Raw genomic sequence first — 20,458 nt, forward strand, 5'->3', positions numbered from 1 at the left:
TTATTTTAATTTATTTTTTTTGTTTGCCAAATTGAGAGAGAGAGAGAGAGAGAGAGAGAGAGAGAGAGAGAGAGAGAGAGAGTTGTGAGAGAGAGAGAGAGAGAGAGAGAGAGAGAGAGACCCCCTTATTGTCTTATTTTTTGTTTGGGTTCCCCCAGGTCCCTCTGTGTGAGGCACCTCGTATATCCACCAGAGAGTTGCTAATGCATCTTCCGGTGTATTTTGCATCTTCCGGTCTTGGATGGTCTGGGATGCATCTTAGGTATTTATCGAGCTGATTCTTAAACACATCTACGCTCACTCCTGATATGTTTCTTAGATGAGCTGGCAGCACATTAAATAGTCGCTGCATTATCGATGCTGGTGCGTAGTGGATTAATGTCCTGTGCGCCTTTCTCAGTTTACCTGGAATGCTTTTTGGCACTATTAAACTACCTCGGCTTGCTCTTTCTGATATTTTAAGCTCCATGATGTTTTCAGCAATTCCTTCTATTTGCTTCCATGCTTGTATTATCATGTAGCGTTCTCTTCTCCTTTCTAGACTGTATAGTTTTAAAAAATTGCAGTCTTTCCCAGTAGTCAAGGTCCTTAACTTCTTCTATTCTAGCAGTATAGGACCTTTGTACACTCTCTATTTGTGCAATATCCTTTTGGTAGTGTGGGTACCATATCACATTGCAGTACTCGAGTGTACTACGCACATAAGTTTTGTAAAGCATTATCATGTGTTCAGCTTTTCTTGTTTTAAAGTGTCTGAATAACATTCCCATTTTTGCTTTACATTTAGCCAACAGTGTTGCTATTTGGTCGTTGCATAACACATTCCTATTTAAAATTACACCAAGGTCTTTAATTGCTTCCTTGTTTGTGATTGTCTCATTATTAGGTCCCTTGTATGCATACACCATTCCTTCTCTGTTTCCATAATTTATTGATTCGAATTTATCGGAGTTAAATACCATCCTATTTATCTCCGCCCATTCATATATTTTGTTTAGATCTCTTTGTAGTGAGTTCCTATCGTCATCACAAGTAATTTCTCTACTTATTCTTGTGTCATCGGCGAAACTTCTCACTACGGAGTTTTCAACATCACAGTCTATGTCTGAGATCATAATAACAAATAGCAGTGCAGCTAATACCGTACCTTGGGGCACACCAGATATTACCTGGGCTTCATCTGATTTCTTGTCATTTGCAACCACTATCTGTTTTCTGTTTTGCAGGAATTCTTTTACCCATTTTCCTATCTTTCCCACAATAATATGCTTTCTCATTTTTTTCTCCAATATGTTATGGTCTACCTTGTCAAAGGCTTTTGCAAAATCTAGATAGATCACATTTGTGTCTTTTTCATTTATCATATTATTGTATATGTTTTCATAGTGTGCTATCAGTTGAGTCTGTGTACTTTTTCCAGGTACGAAACCGTGTTGACCCATATTAAACAAATTATTTTTGACCAAATGGTTCATTATTTTCTTTTTTATTACCCTCTCATACACTTTCATAATATGTGATGTTAGACTAACAGGTCTATAATTGCTTGCCTCTAGTCTTGATCCACTTTTGAAGATAGGGGTTATATAAGCTAATTTATGTTTAACATATATCTCGCTCATATCTATACTCTGTCTTAGCAGTATTGCAAGCGGCTTCGCGATAGTGCTTGCAGTTTTTTTTAACAAAATCGCTGGAACTCCATCTGGTCCGGCTGCCGATCCATTTTTAATTTCGTTTATAGCCGTGACAATACAGTGAACCCTCGTTTATCGCGGTAGATAGGTTCCAGTCGCGGCCGCGATAGGTGAAAATCCGCGAAGTAGTGACACCATATTTACCTATTTATTCAACATATATATTCAGACTTTTAAAACCTTCCATTGTACGTAGTACTGTTAACAAACTACCCTTTAATGTACAGAACACTTAATGCATGTACTACAGTACCCTAAACTAAAACAGGCACAAATATTAAAGGTGATTTTATATCATGCATTTCCTAAACATGCTAAAAAGCACGATAAAAAATGGCAACCAATGTTTTGTTTACATTTATCTCTGATCATAATGTAGAAACAAACTGGAGGTAGAGCTTTGCTTATTACCCAGACATATTTCCCATACTTTTCCCTTAGAACTACATCACATCTTCCTACTTTAGATATATATATATATATACAGTATATATATATATATATATATATGTGTGTGTGTGTGTGTGTGTGTATATATATATATATATTTATATGTATACACATATACATACCTACATATATACATAAATACATGCATACATATATATATATATATATATATTACTGTATATATATGGGTTATGGAAAAAATCCGCGAAGTGGTGAATCCGCGATGGTCGAACCGCGAAGTAGCGAGGGTTCACTGTATCTGCTTCATTAATATCTATATCCGTTAGATATTCGACATTTTCTTCTCTCATTTCTGTTTCATTATTCTCATTCGCAATTCTTGGCGTGAACTCACTCTTATATTTTTCTGCTAATATGTTGCATATTTCCTTTTTTTCATTCGTTAGCTGTCCTTCAATTCTTAGAGGGCCTATTTCTATTCTCCTTTTATTCATCTTTTTTGCATAGGAGTAAAGTACTTTGGGGTTTCTTTTTATATTTTGAAGTGTCCTTTCTTCTAAGTCCCCTTTTTCATTTTCTTTCGACTGTATAATCTTTTGTTCTGCATTTTCTATCTTACATTTTATTTCCCTCATTTTCCACACATTTTTTTCTTTTGCAAGATTTTTCTTCCACTTTCTAATTTTCTGAAATAAGATCCTTCTGTCTCTTGGTATGCACGTCTTTTGTTTATTGTTTTTTTCGGTACATTACAATTTTCTCCAGTATTTTGTACAGTATGTCCGTATTTACCTGTATATTATCACTTATAAATACATTTTTCCATTCTTTATTCAGTTCTTCATTTATTTCTGACCATTTTATATTCTTACTGTAAAAGTTATATTTTCCATATCCTTCCCAAAGTTTTGTGCTTTTATTAATTCTGTGATCACTTGCTTTGGAATGAACTATCAATTCTATGACATTGTGGTCTGAAATTCCCGTGTTATACACTATTATTTCTTTAACATAATTCACTTCATTCACAAATACTAGATCTAGGACATTTTCCTTTCTTGTTGGAATGTGGTTTATTTGTTGCATATTATGTTCTAATAGCATATCTTGAAGCTTTTCAAATTGCCTCTTATCTTCTGCGCTACTATTACTCTCTTTTTTATATGTATACATACAACCACTTTCTTCTATCCGTTCTTTCCAATCCACGAAAGGAAAGTTAAAATCTCCGGATAGGAGTATATTCCAGTCTTTATGGTTTCTACATATATCATCTATTTTTTCTATTATTATGTCAAACTCCTTAGTATTTGGGGGTCTGTAAACTACAATATTCACTAGTTTTTCAAATTCAAATTCTACCGCAATCAATTCACATTCTGTGTTGCTGTATTTTTCACAGACTTTTTCTTGATTTATGTCTCTTCCATATATTGCGGTTCCCCCTTGATTCCTATTTTTTCTGTCTGATCTATAAGTTTGGAAACCCTTTATCTGGTCATCACTGCCAGTCTCTTGGGAATACCATGTTTCACTTATATTTAATATATCTATTTTTTCAATTTGGGTTAGTTCTTCTAGGAACTCTATTTTCCTTTTAGAGTTACTCGTGACTAAACCCTGTGCATTCATCACTATTATGGTTTGTGTTTCATTTCCATTATTTAATATTGGTAATAATATGGATTCTCCCATGCTTCCTTCCTGTTCTGATATGATGTTCTTTTCTTCATTTCTCGGAATTCTGCCATTAAAAAATCCAACTTTTCCATAATATTTGTTCTTTCGCCTTCATACTTATTTTTGTGTGTAAACCTGCAATTATCCCCATATCTGCACCAACCCCTGGCATTATATATGCATTCTTTGTAGTTGGGCTCTATTTGTGGAGATTTAGGTTGAAAGGCCTTTTTTGGTGCATAGTGCGGTATATACGCGGCCTGCTTTTTTGTTTCTTTTTTTTGTTTCATTTTTGTTTTTCTTTTCAGTTTGCTGAGTTTTCTTACTCTCATTCATAGTTGCAGGATGCATATATCGACATTTTTTGTTGAAACTGCATCCTTTTCCTTCTTTTAGGGTTTTGCATATTTTTGGATGGAGATCTCTGCATTCGTCTCCATATCCGTCTAAATACGCACATTTACCATATATTTCATAATTATGGCATATCTTTGGATGCTTGTAGTAGCATCTTTCGCCAAATTTGCAATTCCCTCTTTTCAGCCTATTACAGACTATATCTTTCTTTTCTTTTTTTTCTTGTTTTTGCTCTTCCCTAAAAGTATGTAGGTCCGGGTAGAGTCTCTTGGGTCTATTATTTGTTTCCATCTGATAATTTATTTCTTCATAAGTATGTTGTTGGATGGCATCATAAGTTATATCAATGATTTCCTCTGCATCCTTACACATTTCCTGTTCATTCTTCTTCTTCTTCTTCTTCTTCTTCTTCTTCTTCTTCTTCTTCTTCTTCTTCTTCTTCTTCTTCTTCTTCTTCTTCTTCTTCTTCTTCTTCTTCTTCTTCTTCTTCTTCTTCTTCTTCTTCTTCTTCTTCTTCTTCTTCTTCAACTAATTGCAGCTTTAGTCTCGACTTAATTATATTTTCTATCCAGACTAAGCATGTTGAGCAGAATACCTTTGTGTGTCTATTTTTTATTTTTTGCTGTATTTCAGCACATGTGGGGTGTGTTGGAACATTACAGGCATTGCATTTTCTAATCAGTTGTTGAGGATTATTAATGGAATACCATATCTTACATGTATTACACCATTTTGGCATTCTTTTTCCCAATGCATCAATCAGCATATTCACCATATTGGACTTGTTATTGTTCTTTGATGGAATGTGTTGATTGATGTAGACTTTCTTTATAAGTCTCTTTAACACTTGGATTTTCTTTGGAATTTCTTCAATTATTTATTGATGTTTTCCGCAGATTTGTTCCAGTCTATTGGATCATATTGTTTCAATATGTCTGCGAATATTTTTCCGTCACACTGGTTGGAGTTGTTAGTGACATCTGTCGTCAATCGGTCGAGCTCCTGTTTCGCCAACTCATGAAAGTTGCCTTTGCTGACTCCAGCGATATCTCTCCACGAGTTGCCTGTGTTATACAATGCCATCTTAATCAGATTTTCATTAATTCACAAGATAACTATCCTATGCCGACGATTTATCTCACTTTTCTGCCCTCAAACTAATCACCGACTATTCACGAAAACTTGTTGCTATATTTCACTCGATAGCCTTTTTGTTATCCGCGTTAAATCAGGATATTTTTAGGGACGCACAAGTGTTCACTTCACCGGCACACAAATACAACTCAGAGAGAGAGAGAGAGAGAGAGAGAGAGAGAGAGAGAGAGAGAGAGAGAGAGAGAGAGAGAGAGAGAGAGAGTGTGTGTGTGTGTTTATTTACTTAAGTTTTGTCAAATTGCAAGAGAGAGAAAGTGTGTTTATTTGTTTTTAGTTTTGTCAAATAGAGAGAGAGAATTTCATTTGCTTTAGTTTTGCTAGATCGCACGTGCGCGAGAGAGTATGTGTGTTTGTGTGTCCGCGGTGCGCGCCGAAGAACAAGGATAGTTAGCGAATGATTGTTTGTATATATATATATATATATATATATATATATATATATATATATATATATATATATTTTACCTCCTACTTGCACAAAGAATAGGTATTATCAGGGCCCATGAACTCAGAAGACATTCCCAAGACAGCCATCACCACTCCGTTGGGTACATACACATTCAGTTATTCCTGTCTTGGCCTTCTTAATGCTGGGGCCACTTTTCAATGCTTCATGGATTGGATCTTAGGGCACTTCCCCTTTTCCGTATGTTACGTGGACGACTAGCTTGTGTTCTCTTCCTCCAAAGAGGAACACCTCTGTCACCTACTTATCTTTCTTGACCGCCTACAACAGAACGGCCTTGTAATCTGGTACGACAAGTGTACCTTTGGTGCCACCGAAGTATTGTTCTTACAGTACCGCAGCATTCCTGATGACATCCACCCCCTCCCTGAGAAGTTATCAGTTGTTCAGAACTTCCTCACGCCCTCGACCGTCTAAGCACTACAAGAATTCTTGGGCATGATAAACTATTATCACTGGTTACTGTCAGCCATTACTGCCTTTCTTGGCCGCCTCTACGTTTCCCAAGGGAAATCAAAAGACCTGAAGTGGGGTCTATTCAGGAAGTGGCCTTTTATGCATAGAATACTTTAACAACTGCTGCTGCTCTCACTTTTCCCATGGTACTCACCCCTCTCCTTCTCTCTGCTGATGCCACCAATGTTGCTATTAGTGCAGTACTCGAGCAAGTGATCAACGGCTTGCCTCACCCTTTGGTCTTCAGTACAAAACTGTCTAAGGCAGAATCCAGTTACTCTACCTTTGACTGCAAATTGCTGGCGGTGCATTTGACTGTACTTCACTTTAGCCACTTCCTTGAGGGTATGCCCTTCGTGATTTCCATGGACCACATGCCCCTGGTGCATGTCTTCACTTGACAGTCCAACGCCTGGTCTGCGTTTCAATGCTGACATTTCCGCCGTGGCTAAATATATCTGCGCCCTTCAACACGTCCCTGGGAAATTGAATCCTGTTGCCGATGTCATGTCAAAAAACACGTTGACTGCCATTCACCTGGGATTGGATCACAACACCTTGGCAGGAGCCCAATGTCAAGATCCAGAGTACCAAACATGCAGGACATCCTGCACATCCCTCCAATGAGAATATGTTGCCTTCGACGACTCCAACACTACCATCCTTTGTGACGTCAGTACTGGTAGGCCATGGCTGTGGATACCTGCCCCTAACAGATGTTTAATTTCATCCATGGCCTCTCACATCCCTCACGCTGATCTACTACTCGGTTACTGAAAATGATGTTCATTAGACACAGCATTACTAAGATGCTAAGGATTCGGTCTGTGCCTTTTACTTCATCTCAAACTTAAAAAATACATTGAGACACAAATTCAGGAGTGGGTACCTTTCATAAACCTCAGCATCGTTTTACCCACATTCATGTCGACATAGTAGGTCCCTACCCACATCACAAGAACACCATTACTTGTTTACCATTATTGACCACTCCACTTGTTAGCCAGAAGACATCAATATGCAAACTGTAACGTCCTCCTCATGTACATCCACCTTACTCTCAGGTTGGATAGTGAGATTTGGTATCTCTATAAGCATTTTACCAATGAAAGGGGTCCCACTTTCATCTCTCAATTGTGGACATCATTAGCAAATCTCTTGGGCATCACCCTACATCGGACAACCGTCTACAACTCTGCAGCCAACGGAATGGTTGAATGTTTTCATTGCATTCTCAAAGTTGTTTTCATTGCACTCTCAAAGTTGCTTTGTCTCGCTTTAATGACTCCAACTGCTTTAATTAGCTTCCCTGTGTCTTCCTTGGATTAAAGAGTACACCTAAGGATGGCCTGGATGTCTCGGCAGCTGAAATGCTGTATGGCAACCCGTTGGTCGTCCCCGCTAAATTTTATCTGCCTGTAACCTCCTCCGACAATCACCAATGCCTATATCACATTGTGGCGAAATTTACTCCCTGCCGCCTGACTTACAAGCCCCAGTGAAGCAACACATACCGAAAGATCTAAGCACTGTAGGACATATCTTTGTATGCACCGACACTTGCAAGCCATCGCTGACACCCCCTTACACAGGCCCTTGCCTCGTTATCTGTCGTAAATCGAAGGGTTTCGTAATTAACATTCGGGGCAAAGAAGACTTGGGTCTCCATTGATCGCCAAAATCCTGCTTAGATCCTGCAAGATGACCTGCCTACAGTTCACCTGTCTAGGGCAGGGCGCCCTATTTCCTATGTAGGTTTTTTGTGGTCGGGGGAAGCCATGTGACGCACATGTATTTTATACACGCTCATACACTTATGCTATTTTTTCTTTTATCTCTCGCTCTTTCCCGGCCAGATAATAGAAAAACATATCTAAGCTTTCCGTTGCATGTTTCACATTGTTGGAATTTTGTCCCATTGTTGCTCTCGTTATCTTGTTGAATAAAGTTAGTTACATTCACCTCTCCGTTTTATTAGTACCTAACTGCTACCTTGCAACCAGCTGTCTGAAAGCAGTGTTCACATTTTACACCAACAAATCATTACAGTACTGTACTCACATTTAGCCAAGCCTAACTTAGGTTGATGATGAAAAGGGGCTGTAAACTCCACATATCCATAAAGTGAACCACCATCAATGATTTATAAAAAATTAATTTTCACTGGAGCAAAATAAAATTATTATTTATATAGGAGTGATTGTTTGAATAATTAAAGGAAATTTGAGTGCTAAATAGATAACCCTTGTTAAATATTATTGGAAAAGGTTTATGAAAGTGGAAAGATTTTTTACCAAAAGGATAGACACCTAAGAAATTAAGATTTTTTTTTTTTACGCAGCTAGTGGACAATTTTCATTGGAATAGGGAATGAACTGTCTATGAATGGTGAGGATTATGATTGAAGGCTAATTTAAAGTACAGTAATGTGTTCAATTTGAAACAAATTTAGTCTCATTAATAGAAGTCTTTAGTTCTGTTAGTTTACTATTTTTTCCTATTTTCTCTACTTTCATATTTATACAGGACACTGATATTTGTCAAGCATTTCAAGGGTTTCTATTTGTATGCTAATGAGAGAGTATGCATATACAGTACTGTATCTGCAATTGATTTATTTCATTTTTATTAATTCTCTCTTGTCTTGTCAACAAGATTCTATGTTTATCATTTTTATTCATTCTCATTTAGGATTATCAGTCGCCAGAGAGAATTTTTGTGTAATTTTTTTTATGCAGTACTGTATTAGGTTTTTATACAGAAAGTGTTTCCAAACTTGGTGGCTTTGTATTAATTTCAATAATCATTATCTTATATAGAATACAGTAAAAATTAAAAGATTTAATTGATAAATATTATAATCTACGTTAGAAAAATCTCTACGGATGACATTTCAGAGTGAGAGCAATTTAAAATTTTGCTTACAGTCTATGGGTAAATTCTAGGTTTAAGTACTCTGAATTTCAAATGGTTTAGTCTTGGTTTCTTCCTATAAAATTATGGGCGATTGTTTTTTGAACTATTAGGGTGAAGCAGAATTGAGAATATATGCGTTTATTGTTCATAATAAATATATCGTAATGAAAAATCTGTTTAACATTGAATGACAAATGAAAAATAAGAAACACAACTTGATGACACATATTTACTTTATTTTAAAGGCAATTTTTGTTGTGATTTTCAGTCAAGATGCCAGCAGTCGCAGTAATTCCCCCTATCCTACCTCTGAATCTGAATCCTTGTCTGTGTCATCACTGGTGTTGCATGATGGTACATCAACCTTTAGAAAGGTACGTAATGAGGTGTACATTGACAATATAGCAAAGTCTGACGAATTATTAAATTATTTCAAGTGTTTGTGTTCAGTTATTCTATTCTATTCTGGAAATTTAGCGTTATATATGCCAATGACCCTCCCCTGATGTTCATATTGCTTCTTCTCCAGAAGCTTGTTTTATTTACATTTATCCCCAAACTTTATAAAAGCTTGTTTTATTGACATTTACCCCAAAAATTTATAAAAGATTTTCCCATTTTCTTTCCTTTCAAAAAGATGCGTGCCCCTAGTAAAGTAATGAGAGAATTTAGCGGTTAGTAATATGTAGCACGCTGGGAGTTGCCTATTCTTCAGTTTTCTCCATTGCATTGTCTTGTCAAAATGTCTCTCACTTTCTAGTTTTTACTTTGTTTTAATCTAGTACCTACTCATTTGGTACGAGGAAAAGCACTGGGTTTTAAATAACAGTTTTGAGGAGTACAATACTGTATCTCATAGTTCCTCTCATGAATTACATTCCAAGTAAGTGTTAATGGAACCAGAGAATATACACTGCTCAGCAATTAAGATTCTCTGTTGTAAGCAGAATCACTGCCGTGTGAACTTTGCTCATAACGGCCAAGGAAAGTAACTTTTAGTTCAAGGGGAATTACAGAGAGAAAGTAATTATTTTCTATGGAGTAAATGATAAGTCAGGCTTGTCTGCTCAGGTACTAACACTAACCTTACTTCCATAGTCAGGTCTAATGGTTATTATATAGGCCTAGTGTTCCTTCAGTAAGGGTTGTAATTGTTCACTGTGCCTTACAGAGTTGAGTTCCTTCTGTGTGAGTTGCAGTGTCTTGCATTACTTTAATTCTTCTGCAGCTTCACCTTAGTCGCTTTATACAACACCTAGAATGTGAGGCAAAATCCGACTTTGGTAGTTGGATCCTTGTATCTCTTATATTGCTAAAGTAATCACTCTTAAACAATATAATTTTTATTTTGGAGATAGCTTTTAAGTTTTTTATATTGGTGATGTAGCAGTTCTGCTGGTTGGTTGCATCACATGGATTACTCCAGATGATGGTGAATTTTTGTTCACTTACATTCTCAGCCACATGTTCATAACATGTTTACTTTAGTGTGGTAATTTTTAACACATTTTTATTATCCTCACAATTCTGGTTGTTGAAAAAAGACTTGAAGATATCCTAATAGATTCTCTATATTTAGTTAGAACTATGGTAAATTATAACAAAAAGATTAATACTCAAATTAAATACATCAATATCCCTTGGTACATGCCTTTACATAGCCATCTTTATCCCTCAGGAGATACCATTGCATACGCTATGCATTTATGCCATAAGTCTTAGCATGTGCACTGCATTGTGCCTGTTGTAAAGATCAGTGTTAGGACTTAGCAAGCTGGAAATCATAAGGCCCTTGTTGTCAAACTCAAACAGTTGGGAGTAGGTGAGGGTCTTTTTTTTTTTTGTGTCATTATTGAATGTTTAGGTAATAGATTTCAAAGAGTAGTTGTTAATGGGCATCATAGGGAGTATAGGAATACAATATGATATCTTGTGTTCCTCAGGGTAGTGTTCTTGGCCCATTACTTTTCATATTTATATGCATGATATTTGGTTTGGTCTAGGAAACAAGCTTGTTCCATCTGCAGATAGTGATACTCTACTTGCCTCAATTGTATATCCTGAATGTAGATTTGAGGTTCCTGAATCTCCATGTAGAGATCTAGCTAAAATTAGTGATTGGTGCAAATTATGGGGCATGAATTTGAACCCTAACAAAACTCAAAGTATGATTGTGTAAGTAGGTCAATGACAGTGGCTCCTCAACATCCAGATCTCTTCATTGATAATTTTTGTTTAACCATATAAAACACCTATAAACTTTTAGTTATGATTCTTGATTGCAAGTTAATACGGGAAAACACATTTAGTTGTTTCTTCTTTAATGGCATAAACAATTAGCCTATTGAGAAACTTAGGAAGATTTTTGGTGATCAATCTATCTTGAAGAAATATTTTGATTCTTTCATTCTTCCTATTTCCTCTTTCTGATCCTCAGCTGCTGATTCTTATCTTAATTTACTGCTAAGAGCTTGCAGTCTATTAAGTTTCTTATTCCTGATCGTGATGTTAATTTATGGCACGGTCGTTCATTTTTTTCTTTATGGATGTTACATAGGATTATTCATATATTTTTTTTATATTCTTGCCTTCTCCATCATAATGCTCAACACTTCTCAGTATTCTAAAAGTTTTATTCCAGCTGTGACCTGATTGTGGAATGGTCTTCCAAAGCTCACGGTTGAATTGGTGGAACTTCAGAAGTTCAAACTTACAGTAAATATTTTAATGTGAAACAAGTTCATATAAGTCATTCTTCATTGTATATGTAGGACAGATCTATTTTAATGCTGTTACTCACCATAAAATATTTTATATTTTTATTCATTTCTTCTCACAGTTGAATCGGTGGAACTTCAAAAGTTCAAACTTGGGGCAGACATTTTCATGTGGCTTGTAGCGTCCTGCTTTACCAACTGTCTGAGTAAAGATTTGGAAGTAATATTATCCTTCTGGAAACGTTTTAAACGTTATAGCGGTTGTCTGAAAAATTATTAGTAATAGGGAAGGCCACTTCCATAATCGATGGCCTACTTACAAGTGTTTTGGCCACTGACAGTAGGTCGCATATTTCTTTGCTGAGGTTGTACATTAGCTAGAAATAACAATAAGATTTATATCTATATTTATTTTGTATATATATATATATACAGTATATATATATATATATATATATATATATATATATATATACAAAATAAATATATATGTATTTATATATTATGTATATGAATATATAAATGTATTATATGCATATATATACAGTATATTATATATACATATATATATATATATATATATATATATATATATATATATATATATATATATATACATACATCTATACACACACATATATATATATATATATATATATATACATATATATATATATATACATACATACATACATACATACATACATCTATACACACACACACACACACATATATATATATATATATATATATATATATATATATATATATAAAAGTATATATATATGTATAAATATATTTATATATATATACATATATACATATATATATATATTTATATACATATATACATATATATATACTAACGACAAATTGCTGGAACGTGTGATGTCTCAAGATGAAAGCAGGCGGGAGGAAAAAGGAAACGAAGAGTGGACTACCGCTTTCGTGTTATTATTACACCTCTTCATGGTCTTATGATTTAAAAACAATTAGAATACAAAGAATCCTCTGTGATGACGTAAAACAGAACAAAAATTAGCAAATTACAAATTACTTAAAAGCTATAATTGTTTAGAATATTGTTTACTAATACTTCCTCCAGTTTGTACACACCTAAACTGGTGTTAAGTAGATCTTCGAAATTTTCTTAATTAAAACTGTTCCAATAATATTTCTTTTAACAAAATCTTTGCAAAATATAAGTTCTTTAGCAGCTTTCCAATTTATAGTGTGGTTGCAATAATTCATATGCTGAAAAAGACTGCTGGCAATGTTTCCTGTTCTTATATTATATTTATGCTGTTTTAATCGAGTTTCTAGTGCTTTGCCACTTTGACCAATATATCGTTTATTACACCAATTGCATGGAATTTCGTAAATACATCCATTAATGGGCTTTGGGGAAATTTTTTTATCATTATATTCTTGAGTGTGTGTTTTTTTAAATTACGTTAATTCCAAAAGGTTTGAAAATTCCAGGTAGAGGTACAAACTGTTTGAAAAAAATGTAAAATAAGGAGGTTATTCACATTAGAATCATTGTTGTTAATAAATCCATAAAAAGTTTTCTTTGGCTTTTGACAGGCTTTGTTTATGAAATGTTATGGATACTTTAAAAAAGATGCTATTTCATGAAATAGCATTTATTTTAAAGTATCCATAACATTTAATTTTTGTTAATTAATACATTAATGTCTGGATTCTTGATCTAGGGATCAGAGCCCCAGGCAAAATCACACAAAGAAATATATATATATATATATATATATATATATATATATATATATATATATATATATATATATATATATATATCTACCTCATACCTGGGATCGAACGCTAGCCCCTTCTAATGAAAGGCCAGGTCGAAACCAACCATGTCACGAGAGCCCATAAAAGAAATTGGAACCTGACCGCTACCAGCTGTCCGAGGATTTACCTGGCGAGACATCAGTCTCTTACCAGCGAGTTTTACCCAATTTCCCGGGCCACCACGTGACACAATTGGTAGTAATTCATTCAAATTACCCCTAATGAGTCAATATGGATTAATATCAACACAACATCGTGTTCAAATAGAAATAAATTTCTACCTCATACCTGGGATCGAACGCTAGCCCCTTCTAATGAAAGGCCAGGTCAAAACCAACCATGTCACGAGAGCCCATAAAAGAAATTGGAACCTGACCGCTACCAGCTGTCCGAGGATTTACTTGGCGAGACATCAGTCTCTTACCAGGGAGTTTTACCCAATTTCCCGGGCCACCACGTGACACAATTGGTAGTAATTCATTCAAATTACCCCTAATGAGTCAATATGGATTAATATCAACACAACATCGTGTTCAAATAGAAATAAATTTCTACCTCATACCTGGGATCGAACGCTAGCCCCTTCTAATGAAAGGCCAGGTCAAAACCAACCATGTCACGAGAGCCCATAAAAGAAATTGGAACCTGACCGCTACCAGCTGTCCGAGGATTTACCTGGCGAGACATCAGTCTCTTACCAACGAGTTTTACCCAATTTCCCGGGCCACCACGTGACACAATTGGTAGTAATTCATTCAAATTACCCCTAATGAGTCAATATGGATTAATATCAACACAACATCGTGTTCAAATAGAAATAAATTTCTACCTCATACCTGGGATCGAACGCTAGCCACTTCTAAGGAAAGGCCAGGTCGAAACCATCCATGTCACGAGAGCCCATAAAAGAAGTTGGAACCTGACCGCTACCAGCTGTCCGAGGATTTACCTGGCGAGACATCAGTCTCTTACCAGCGAGTTTTACCCAATTTCCCGGGCCACCACGTGACACAATTGGTAGTAATTCATTCAAATTACCCCTAATGAGTCAATATGGATTACTGTAATATCAACACAACATCGTGTTCAAATAGAAATAAATTTCTACCTCATACCTGGAATCGAACGCTAGCCCCTTCTAATGAAAGGCCAGGTCGAAACCAACCATGTCACGAGAGCCCATAAAAGAAATTGGAATCTGACCGCTACCAGCTGTCCGAGGATTTACCTGGCGAGACATCAGTCTCTTACCAGGGAGTTTTACCCAATTTCCCGGGCCACCACGTGACACAATTGGTAGTAATTCATTCAAATTACCCCTAATGAGTCAATATGGATTAATATCAACACAACATCGTGTTCAAATAGAAATAAATTTCTACCTCATACCTGGGATCGAACGCTAGCTGATGTCTCGCCAGGTAAATCCTCGGTCAGCTGGTAGCGGTCAGGTTCCAGTTTCTTTTATGGGCTCTCGTGACATGGTTGGTTTCGACCTGGCCTTTCATTAGAAGGGGCTAGCGTTCGATCCCAGGTATGAGGTAGAAATTTATTTCTATTTGAACACGATGTTGTGTTGATATTAATCCATATTGACTCATTAGGGGTAATTTGAATGAATTACTACCAATTGTGTCACGTGGTGGCCCGGGAAATTGGGTAAAACTCGTTGGTAAGAGACTGATGTCTCGCCAGGTAAATCCTCGGACAGCTGGTAGCGGTCAGGTTCCAATTTCTTTTATGGGCTCTCGTGACATGGTTGGTTTCGACCTGGCCTTTCATTAGAAGGGGCTAGCGTTCGATCCCAGGTATGAGGTAGAAATTTATTTCTATTTGAACACGATGTTGTGTTGATATTAATCCATATTGACTCATTAGGGGTAATTTGAATGAATTACTACCAATTGTGTCACGTGGTGGCCCGGGAAATTCTGGTAAGAGACTGATGTCTCGCCAGGTAAATCCTCTGACAGTTGGTAGCGGTCAGGTTCCAATTTCTTTTATGGGCTCTCGTGACATGGTTGGTTTCGACCTGGCCTTTCATTAGAAGGGGCTAGCGTTCGATCCCAGGTATGAGGTAGAAATTTATTTCTATTTGAACACGATGTTGTGTTGATATTAATCCATATTGACTCATTAGGGGTAATTTGAATGAATTACTACCAATTGTGTCACGTGGTGGCCCGGGAAATTGGGTAAAACTCGCTGGTAAGAGACTGATGTCTCGCCAGGTAAATCCTCGGACAGCTGGTAGCGGTTAGGTTCCAATTTCTTTTATGGGCTCTCGTGACATGGTTGGTTTTGACCTGGCCTTTCATTAGAAGGGGCTAGCGTTCGATCCCAGGTATGAGGTAGAAATTTATTTCTATTTGAACACGATGTTGTGTTGATATTAATCCATATTGACTCATTAGGGGTAATTTGAATGAATTACTACCAATTGTGTCACGTGGTGGCCCGGGAAATTGGGTAAAACTCGCTGGTAAGAGACTGATGTCTCGCCAGGTAAATCCTCGGACAGCTGGTAGCGGTCAGGTTCCAATTTCTTTTATGGGCTCTCGTGACATGGTTGGTTTCGACCTGGCCTTTCATTAGAAGGGGCTAGCGTTCGATCCCAGGTATGAGGTAGAAATTTATTTCTATTTGAACACGATGTTGTGTTGATATTAATTCATATATATATATATATATATATATATATATATATATATATATATATATATATATTATATATATATTCATGTATATATATGTATATATATATATATATATATGTATATATATATATATATATGTATATATATATATGTATATATATATATGTATATATATATATATATATATATATATATATATATATATATGTATATATATGTATATATATATATATATATATATATATATATATATATGTATATATATATATGTATATATATATATGTATATATATATATATATATATGTATATATATATATGTATATATATATATATATATATATATATATATATATATATATATATATATATATATATATATGTATATATATATATATATATATATATATATATTGTTATGTCTTTGAAGCATACAAGAATTAAATTTTGTTGTTTATCTAGCCTTTTAACATCCAGCTTCACTACGATAATAGCGTCTTTGGTGTTTAGTGAAGAAGATGAATACAGCATTGGCAATACAAAAATACCCTAAAATATGGGACAATGTAACATTAGCTCAGTAATAGTAGTGCTGTAATTTGTTTTTAGAAAACTTTTAAAAAATTTTTTGGTCATTGCTGGAGAAACCAAGTTGACAAATAATTTCTAATCAAAGCCATGAATTTTCTTTTCCACAGCTAAATTAAGAAACAAAGAAAGTACAGAAATTATAGATTATTGAATGATCTAATAAATTGATACTAAAATGAAATTCAACCTTAGGAAAATGGTTAAAATTCAGAGGATATTTGTGTGTTGAACAGTCAAGAAAGGTGGTAAAGCTGGCTACTGAAGATACAGGGATATTTATATCCATATGCATGCTGGTTTTCGTTTGTTTTTCAAAAAAAGGTGGACATCTTTTGCATTTGGTGACCAGAAAATTTAGCTACGTTGTAAGATATGGGTTTTTATTAAAATAATTACAGTACACTAGTTTTAATCTGATATAAGGCAACTTTAATGTTTTGAGTTCTGTCAAATTAGTAGGTGTGAACTTATATTACAGAGTGATTGAGAATTGATTCTCATATCATTATTTTATTTATTTTATCAACAGACTTCAATAGATGATGGTGCTACAATGTCAACATCAGGTGTTTCAACATTGGATACAGCAAGTGAAACAAAAGAGGAAAACACCGGGAGTCCAAATTCAGAAGAAGCGGATGATGAGAAAAGAAAATCCGATGTATCAGATGAAGGCATTAGCTGTGAAAAAAATAATGAGGATAGAACTCCAGAGGAGGACCAAGTCTTTGATGATGTAAAAACATTGGAAGCAGAAAATACATTACTTGATGAAGAGGAAGTTGATAATGGAAACTTGGAAGAAAATAGAGAAACTCCTATTGATAATGAGGATCAGGCAGAATGTGTAGATGGTCCTGCTGCACTTGGATCATTGACTACTGAAGATGAAGAGAAAGGAGTTACTCAGGTACCTGAATCAGTCAGAGAAAAATATGTATCCATATCTTCTTCAGATAGTAGCACTGATGGTGACAAGCTTGGAGGAGATACTCTTACTATTACAGAAACAACAGAAAGCTCAATTCCTGGAGGACAATTAAATAGTGAAATGGAAGACAGTTTGGATTCCTCTCCAGAACCTCGCATGTCTCCACCTTCACATTATTACTCAACCAACAATGGTAGGTCCCTCTGCAGAATTTATTATTTTTTATTTAATAGAGTATGTTTAGAAAGGGCATCAATGGATTATGTGTTGATAACTAAAAGAATGTTTGGAAGATTGAAAGACGTGCACGTGTTTAGGGGTATGGCTAACGGTATGTCTGATCATTTTTTGGTGGAAGGAAAACTAGTTGTAGCAAAAGAGTGGGGGAATAGAGTAGGTGGATGTAAAAGGGAGCTAGTGAGGGTTGAGGAGCTAATAAAACCGGGGGTAAAAAGTAAATATCAGGAAAGGTTGAAAATGGCATATGACGAGGTGAGAGTAAGAGAAACTGGTAATTTAGAGGAGGAGTGGAAGTTAGCAAAAGAAAATTTTGTTGGGATTGCAAGTGATGTATGTGGCAAGAAGGTTGTTGGAGGCAGCATGAGGAAGGGCAGTGAATGGTGGAATGAAGGAGTGAAGGTAAAAGTGGAAGAGAAAAAGAGGGCTTTTGAAGAATGGCTGCAGAGTAATAGTATAGAGAAGTATGAAAAATATAGAGAGAAAAATGCGCAAGTAAAGCGCAAGGTACGTGAGGCAAAGAGGGCAGCTGACCTGAGGTTGGGTCAGGGACTGGGTCAGTCATATGAAGAGAATAAGAAGAAGTTTTGGAAAGAAGTGAAGAGAGTAAGGAAGGCTGGCGCAAGAATTGAAGAGACAGTGAAAGATGGAAATGGAAGGTTGTTAAAAGGAGAGGAGGCAAGGAAAAGGTGGGCGGAATATTTTGAAAGTTTGCTGAATGTTGAGGATAATAGGGAGGCAGATATAATTGCTGTTCCAGGTGTTGAGGTGCCAGTGATGGGAGATGAGAATGAGAGAGAGATTACAATAGAGGAAGTGAGGAGAGCACTAGATGAAACGAGAGTAGGAAAAGCATCTGGTATGGATGGTGTGAAAGCTGAGATGTTGAAGGAAGGGGGTGTGACTGTACTTGAATGGTTGGTGAGATTGTTTAATATGTGTTTTGTGTTGTCAATGGTACCAGTAGATTGGGTTTGTGCATGTATTGTACCACTATATAAGGGTAAGGGAGATGTGCATGAGTGTTGTAATTCAAGAGGTATTAGTTTGTTGAGTGTGGTTGGAAAAGTGCATGGTAGAGTATTGATTAATAGGATTAAGGATAAAACAGAGAATGCAATCTTGGAAGTACAGAGTGGTTTTAGAAGAGGTAGGGGTTGTATGAATCAGATTTTTACAGTTAGGCAGATATGCGAGAAATATTTAGCCAAAGGTAAGGAGGTGTATGTTGCGTTTATGGATCTGGAGAAAGCATATGATAGAGTTGATAGGGAAGCAATGTGGAATGTGATGAGGTTATATGGAGTTGGTGGAAGGTTGTTGCAAGCAGTGAAAAGTTTCTACAAAGGTAGTAAAGCATGTGTTAGAATAGGAAATGAAGTGAGCGATTGGTTTCCGGTGAGAGTGGGGCTGAGACAGGGATGTGTGATGTCGCCGTGGTTGTTTAACTTGTATGTTGATGGAGTGGTAAGAGAGGTGAATGCTCGAGTGCTTGGACGAGGATTAAAACTGGTAGGTGAGAATGATCATGAATGGGAGGTTAATCAGTTGTTGTTTGCGGATGATACTGTACTGGTAGCAGACACAGAAGAGAAGCTTGACCGACTAGTGACAGAATTTGGAAGTGTGTGTGAGAGAAGGAAGTTGAGAGTTAATGTGGGTAAGAGTAAGGTTATGAGATGTACGAGAAGGGAAGGTGGTGCAAGGTTGAATGTCATGTTGAATGGAGAGTTACTTGAGGAGGTGGATCAGTTTAAGTACTTGGGGTCTGTTGTTGCAGCAAATGGTGGAGTGGAAGCAGATGTACGTCAGAGAGTGAATGAAGGTTGCAAAGTGTTGGGGGAAGTTAAGGGAGTAGTGAAAAATAGAGGGTTGGGCATGAATGTAAAGAGAGTTCTATATGAGAAAGTGATTGTACCAACTGTGATGTATGGATCGGAGTTGTGGGGAATGAAAGTGATGGAGAGACAGAAATTGAATGTGTTTGAGATGAAGTGTCTAAGGAGTATGGCTGGTGTATCTCGAGTAGATAGGGTTAGGAACGAAGTGGTGAGGGTGAGAACGGGTGTAAGAAATGAGTTAGCGGCTAGAGTGGATATGAATGTGTTGAGGTGGTTTGGCCATGTTGAGAGAATGGAAAATGGCTGTCTGCTAAAGAAGGTGATGAATGCAAGAGTTGATGGGAGATGTACAAGAGGAAGGCCAAGGTTTGGGTGGATGGATGGTGTGAAGAAAGCTCTGGGTGATAGGAGGATAGAGGTGAGAGAGGCAAGAGAGCGTGCTAGAAATAGGAATGAATGGCGAGCAATTGTGACGCAGTTCCGGTAGGCCCTGCTGCTTCCTCCGGTGCCTTAGATGACCGCGGAGGTAGCA

The 20,458-nt window shown here is 36.2% G+C and overlaps 1 protein-coding gene across 1 annotated transcript in view; it reads left to right on the forward strand.

Moving 5' to 3' along the window:
- The window catches only part of TBC1D16 (TBC1 domain family member 16), a 496,458-nt gene that overhangs the window by 131,593 nt on the left and 344,407 nt on the right, over positions 1–20,458 (forward strand). Inside the window, exons 4-5 of the mRNA XM_068346153.1 lie at positions 9,407–9,512; positions 17,447–18,041. Of these exons, the coding sequence (XP_068202254.1) occupies positions 9,407–9,512; positions 17,447–18,041 (701 nt within the window). The remainder of the gene's footprint in view (positions 1–9,406; positions 9,513–17,446; positions 18,042–20,458) is intronic.

This window comes from Palaemon carinicauda, chromosome 22, assembly GCF_036898095.1.
Source record: "Palaemon carinicauda isolate YSFRI2023 chromosome 22, ASM3689809v2, whole genome shotgun sequence".
Lineage (NCBI taxonomy): Eukaryota > Metazoa > Arthropoda > Malacostraca > Decapoda > Palaemonidae > Palaemon > Palaemon carinicauda.